Here is a 6,925-nt window from a genome sequence, read left to right as displayed (position 1 = left end):
AATCCCCCTCCACCCATTCACCCCACCAACCCCCTCCCCATTTCTCCCCTCCCCCCCACACACCCAGCAGATGGAGATGCACTCATTAAACTTAATTATGAGAGTACCGAACTCTGGTCTTTTGTGTGCCCTAGCGAAGAGCCTTTCAATTTCATAGCAGAAATGTCTGCCTTAGTCATTACCTATAATTCAATAAGGTCTATAAATAGCGGTGGGCTTTATTTAAGGAATTGTGAAGGTGGTTGGAGAGTGCTACTGATCAGTCCAACTCTTTCCCCTCTGTTGTTTCTGTCTGCCTATCTTGCTTTATCCCTGCATTTAAAGCCATTAAAATCCTGTGACTGTGTTTGTCTTTTTCTCTAATAAATGAATTGTCTCTGTATTTGTTTTTACAGTCAAACCGAGATCAAACCGGCTCAAGGAAGCAACCCACAGTGTCTTGGTGGATTCAACCTGAAGCAGCAACAACAGCAGCAACAACAGCAGCAGGAGCAACAGCAACCGCAGCAACAGTAGTAGCAACAGTTATAATTGTTGAGCTCTGTGCCACTTTTGTTATCTTAATACTGTTATACTTATATGTCTGTCTGGGCGATCTTGTCTGTGGCATTCTCATAACATCTAGATCTTTATACTCTCTATCTCCGTCTCATTCTTTTTATGGTTGTTTTGATATTATATCTTCAGTGCCATCTCTTTCCAACACTTCATTTTAGTTTAAGACAAAGTCATTCACAAATATTCATGAAATTCTACGAAGAACATTTTTTTCTTTGCATTATATTTATCTTTCATTGAATTGCTTTGTTTGATTTCCATATTATATCCCTGAATCATATCATAATTAAAATAATAATTAGCATTTGTATAGTAATATCCCCGCTCGACAGCAAGTTCTATGCACTTTACACTATATTATTACCCCAGCAGACCATAGAACGCTCAGAAATATTCTCAGTTTACCGGGAAGCATACAGTGAAAGCAGCGGATAAAGTGCTCAAACACTAACAAACTGACAAGATCTTTCTCTGTCTATAGCTGGGTACCTGTTCCCCCCTGGGTGCCCTGACAGGATTTGAACCCTAACCACTAGGCCACCAACCCAGATGTACGATATCTAAGACCTATTGGGTACTCTTTTTGTGTGTGATTATACTGTATGTGTGTGCCTGGTGTGTTTAGAAGAGATTGGGGAGAAGACTGCGGGTGGTTCCACTGTGTGTGTGCAAGAGAGAAAGAACTAAAGAGAAGAGAAGAGGAGAGAGAGAGAGAGGGAGAGCAAGAGAGAGAGAGAGAGAGAGTGACGGAGAGTGAGTTCATGCTCACAGTCATTGTATGGGTACTATTGTGTGAGTGGGTGGTTGGAGTACACCACTGGGATGTCCTACTTCTTGATTTTCCCTCTGTTATTTCTGTCTGTCTGTCTCACTTTCCCCAGCACTAAAAATATGACCATTATTGTGTCGATGTGCTTTTTTTATTCAAACTAACAAACAGACAAATTGATTCAGTGAGCTGTGCGTTATTGTTGCATGTTACTGGACAGCTGTTCAAATGTATTAAGCCCAAAATTTAGAAAAAAATATTTAATTGCAGTTTCTTGTGAAGTTTCCCCAGAACACTGTACCTATCACACTACTCTCGTTCCACCTCAGTAGACTACAAATCACTGATCCTTACCCCATCCCCCAATCGGCTCCGCCCCTCCCTTCATTACAGAACCCCCCTGCCCTATCTCCATCCCCTCCCCCTCATGACAAGAAATATTTGGTCGAAATTTCTGACTCTTCTTAATGTTGAAAAATGCTGGGAAAAGTACATGATTTAGGTACAGTTGCTCAAAGTCAAAGAATGAAATGTGTCACCACGTGGTGGAATCAGGCGCTCCTCAATTTTTGGTCATGAGGAGTTATTGGTATTATCTAAACACTGATTTATTTGGCTTGCTTCAGATGGAATAAATATCCATCTATCTTAAATAGAACTCAAGATGTTTGCGGTTGAAGGTACTTGTAGTGAGGTTGCCTGTTAGCGTGAAATTAGCGAGAAAATGGCCGCCAAAGTTTGGTAGCTCCAATAGCTAAAAAGTCCTTGAAACAGAAAAATGACACTTTTTGTCCCTCTCATCAATGTTTTTCAATTTAATTCACCCGCAAATGTGTTTTTATATGGACATAAAAGAAGTTGAGCCCAAAAATAAAAATTCGATAAAAATTTCCTAACTGACGGAAAAAGCCTGTTTCTCCAATTTCAGTGTTTCACCACGCTGCCTCACATATTGTTGTTTTTTTTTCTCTTTCAGGAAAAATTTTGCTTTCTGGGCTTAGTGCATTCGAATGGGTCGCCAGCAACGTCTAGCATTGTGTAATATAAGTTTTAAAATGTAATTGTTACTGTATTAATTTATGTGTTCATGCTCAATGATTGTATGTTAATTGTGTGATACATCTGCTTAAAGATTCCCTCATAGATCAATAAAATCTATCTGTGTTATTTTATCTAATCTTGTCTTATCCTATCTTACTGCTAAAACTTTGCTTTGCTTTTTTGTGTGTGTGTGTGTGTGTGTGTGTGTGTGTGTGTGTGTGTGTGTGTGTGTCCCGGGTTCTAATTTTGGTGCTGACATTTGTACATTATGTAAAAATGGGCCAACTTGGTATACATTATTATGCTTCAAGAAAATTTTGGACAGATGGTTGGAGGATGCTACTGGTAGGTCCTACTTCTTTACTTTCCCTCTTTTGTTTCTGTCTGTCAGTCTTACTTTTTTCCACTACTATATCTCCATTGTTTTGTGTCGATGTGCTTCTCTGTACTCAACAACAACAACAACAACCACAACAGGAACAACAACACCAACAACAACAATAACATTAACAACAACGACAACAACAACAGCATTAACAACAACAACAGCAACAACAACTTCTCTTAGTAAGTCCCGTACTCTGTTCAGTGTTTCACGACACCTGGTCACATAATTCATGGTTTGACAAAAGAGCAGAATGTTGAAAAGCAAAACATCATTTACATTCCAGAAAACGATTGCCATGAGTTTCTTCGAAGATTGCTGAACCTTGAACATTTTCCAGTACTAAATGACCATTGTTATGTCATTGTGCTTCTCTTTACTCAACCACAACAACAGCAACAACAACAATAACAACAACAGCAACAACAACAACAGCAACAACAACAACAAAACCATCTTTTACATTCCTGAAAAAGTTTGCAATGAGTTTCTCTGAAGAGTGCTGAACCGTGAACATTTTGGGCGTCAGTTACAAGGGGTGTTTGACAAGAATGCTGAACCTTGGAAAATTTCGACAGGTGGTTGTAGACCATAATATATTATATTTATGAAGAAAGTAATATAACAGTATTTATTCATGACATATGGTATGTGCCTATGATATATTTTCCCTTGCTAAAAATGTGTAAACAAAGGCTATGCTATATATCCCCCTTAATAAGAATTTGTAAACAAAGCCTATGATACATTTCCCCTTACTGAGAATTTGTAAACAAAACCTATGTTTACTGTCATCAAATGTGAGGCATCGTTGTGAAATCAGGTGCTTATCAAAATAATGAGATAAAAAGAAACCGGAATTTTTCTGCTGGTTTAGCGATTTATTTATTTCGAATATATATGTATTTTGGCTCCGAACTTTTTATGCCCACTCAAAAACATTTTGGTGTGCATTTTACAGGGAAACGTTGATTAAAGGCACAAAAAAACATAAATTTTCAGTTTCCGATTACTCTCAAGCTATGCAAGTCACAATACTTTGGCGGCCTTTAATTTCTCGCTGATAATTATCAGGCGACTCCCATCCCCTTCAATGGCAAATATCTCGACTTCTATTCAAGACAAATTGGGTATTGGTGTCACGACGCGGTGGAATCGGGCGCTGGTCAATTTTTGGGCATGAAGAGTTGTTGGTATCATCTGAAAGTTTGTTCATTTGCCTTGCTTTCGATGAAAATACTCATCAATCTTGAATAGAATGCGAGATACTTGCGATTGAAGGAGGTGGGAGTCATCTGGTTTCAGAGTAAAAATAGTGAGAAAATAGTGGCCGAAGTTTGGTTACGTCAATAGCTTAAGAGTCCTTGAAAAATGAAAATGTGCTCATTTTTTTGCCTTTCATCAACGTTTTCCAGTTAAATTCACATGCAAATGTGTTTTAGATGGACATAAAAGATGTTGAGCTGAAAAAAAAAATTCGAAAAAAATTGCCCAACGGTCAGAGGAATGCCTGTTTCCTTTTGTTTTATTTTGACGAGCGCCTGATTTCACGACGATGTCTCACAGTTGTTAAAAAAATCGAAAGCAAGGCAAAGGAAACAGCTTTTAGATGATATCAGGAACTCAACATGCCCAAAATTGACGAGCGCCTGATTCCATCTCGTCGTGACACAAATTTTGTCAAGAAAGTCCTCACCTTCATGTGACATCACCATCAGCTCCCACAATTAATAATTGAATTCTTGTCGTCACCAGGTCTCATATTTGGCCATCAATGCCATCCCTGTACTGTGCATGTTTCTAACGTGTCTGAGAACCCTCCATGCGTTGCATGTGGCGATCTTCTGTCGATTGATTTGCATGGCAACCACCGAGCCAAACATTAGGCTGTGCAATCTCTTCATACACTGTTCTATGATCACGCTCCTAAGATAATTCCCTCAATCAATTTTGGCCGGTTTGGAGTTTTTGGTTCTGAAATGAAGAACAGATCCAGCTTGGTAATCACTTTGACAAAAGAATAATCCAAATATAAAATCAGTTGTGTGTGGTCAGATCTTTTTAACAGTATCGGTTACCATCTTTCTTTTTTTTGTTTTTTCCTACCAACATCATATTATATTAATGCATCGTCGTTTAAGGCGTTTCTATGGTCTCACCAGCCATGGCAGAATAAATCACAAGTCATCTTAACCAATTATTTCTTCTATTTTGTATAAATAAATATTCTCCTTTGCCAAAGTATGCATTGGTCATCGTCAGACAAGGACAGACAAACTTTTGATGAATCAATAATTCAATCAGTCAAGGTGTTTGTTTTATTGTTGTGGATTTGGGGAAGGTATAACCTCAGAACATTACCAGCTTTAATCGGTGAAGCGTTCACAATAAATAGAAAATCGATACATTAGTTTTGAGTTATGGTCATCTTCACCTACATTTTGAGACAACCCTCGTATTTCTCAGTCCAAAGTCCGTGACCCATGTATAGTCATTGAAAATCGTCTGCGTCATTTCTTCGGTTTTCACGTATCGATTTTAGCATGCTTTCATAATTTATAATAGGTAAGTATTATGACCTGCTTCACTTATATCGCTATTCACAAATTATAGCATTTCCAAAATCATTTAGCGTGATGTCGGTAGTCTAGTGGTTAGGCTACCGGACTCGTAATCTTGAGGTTTGCGGGTTCATGGGTTCAAGCTGCAGGCCCGACGTTGTGTCCTTGGGTAAGGCGCTTCACACGTAATTTCCTCACTTCACCCAGGTGACCCCCCCCCCCCCCGGGGGGGCAGTGCCACTGACTGTAGTGTCTTTAGGCCATTCCCAAAGGGGGGGGGGGCATTTCTCACTCAAGCAAAGTAGAATTGTAAATGGGCGGATTCTTGCCACGCTCATAACTGTACCTGATCTACAACAGGGAACTGCTGCTTTTTCTTTCCTATTACTTACTATTGTCATTTTCCTCTACTTCTTTTGTATGTTTGTCACTCTGTTGTGACCTGCTATTTCCGGGATGCCTTGATAGTTGAAGCAGACTTTGTGCTGTTGAAGCTAGAGAGGTGAGCAGGGTAAGTCTGATTCCCTGTAAAGACTTCTCTTCTGGCGCTCATATGACCTTATGCAGTTGCGAGCGCCGTAAAACCCTCAACTATAAAAAAAAAATACTATACCCAGGTGAGAATGGGTACCCAGCTATAGACAGTGAAAGATCTTGTCAGTATGTTAATGTTTTAGTGCCTAAAAAATGACAGCTTGCACTGTATGCGTCCCGGGAAGACGGGATTGTTTTAGAATGCTGTCAGTTCTGCTGGGATTATAAAGCGCATAGAGTTTGCTGTTGAGCAAGAATTAGTGCCATACAAATGCTATTTTTTTTTTTTATTGTGTGTGTATGTGTGGTTTCTGTGTGCGTTTTTTTTTTTTGCAAGTGCGTGTGTGTTCTCAAATGATTGAGTGTGTGTTAGAGTTAGAGAGAGAGAGAGAGACGTGAGTGTGTGTGTGTATGTGAGTGTGTGTGCGTGCGTGCGTGCGCGTGTTCTTTCTTCTGTATGTGCTTTGGAGCAAAAATTAATTAATTGTTCCCCAGTATGTACAGTATTGTTCCTTTAAGAATTTGTACCGTACTTTCATTCACCTAATGAGCCTGGAGCTGTATTTACACAAGCTAAGACGCAATAAAAGTATCAACATTATTACTTGTTTTATCGTTAGCGCCACTGGCGCTTTCTAGTTAGTGGATTGAACTAGTTCACTTGGTTTTTATCTCTCTCGTTCGCTCGTTTATTCGCCCTCCCCTTTAACTTCCAATGGACACTCACATTCCGGTCAATCGACTATGATCCTGCCCCATTTTTTAAAGTACAGTTTTTTTATTAAGTAGTTGTTTGGGTTTTAAAAAAACAACAATTTTCCAGGAGTGCCAAAGAAAAAGACACAACTGAATGTTGTTACCCAGAAAACAACATTTGTGAGGTATCGTGGTGAAATCAGGCGCTCGTCATAATAATGAAATCAAAGAAACAGGCATTTTTCGGCATGTTCGGCAATTTAAAAAAAAATTCTTTATTGTCTCAATACCTTTAAAGGTCATTGAAAAACTCATCTCTACATGGATTTTTACTGAAAAACGTTGATCAAAGGCACACAATAATGTAAATTTGCAGGGGGG

At 39.0% G+C, this 6,925-nt stretch overlaps 1 protein-coding gene across 1 annotated transcript in view; it reads left to right on the top strand.

The window, feature by feature from the left end:
- Nucleotides 1–1,572, top strand: part of LOC101855243 — a 12,828-nt gene extending 11,256 nt beyond the window's left edge. The window contains exon 5 of the mRNA XM_005094839.3: nt 396–1,572. Coding sequence (XP_005094896.1) covers nt 396–516 — 121 coding nt within the window. The 3' untranslated portion in view covers nt 517–1,572. The remainder of the gene's footprint in view (nt 1–395) is intronic.
- Nucleotides 1,573–6,925: the final 5,353 nt, after the last annotated feature.

Source organism: Aplysia californica, unplaced genomic scaffold, assembly GCF_000002075.1.
Source record: "Aplysia californica isolate F4 #8 unplaced genomic scaffold, AplCal3.0 scaffold00090, whole genome shotgun sequence".
Taxonomy (NCBI): domain Eukaryota; kingdom Metazoa; phylum Mollusca; class Gastropoda; order Aplysiida; family Aplysiidae; genus Aplysia; species Aplysia californica.
This window is presented reverse-complemented; position numbering and strand designations above follow the sequence as displayed.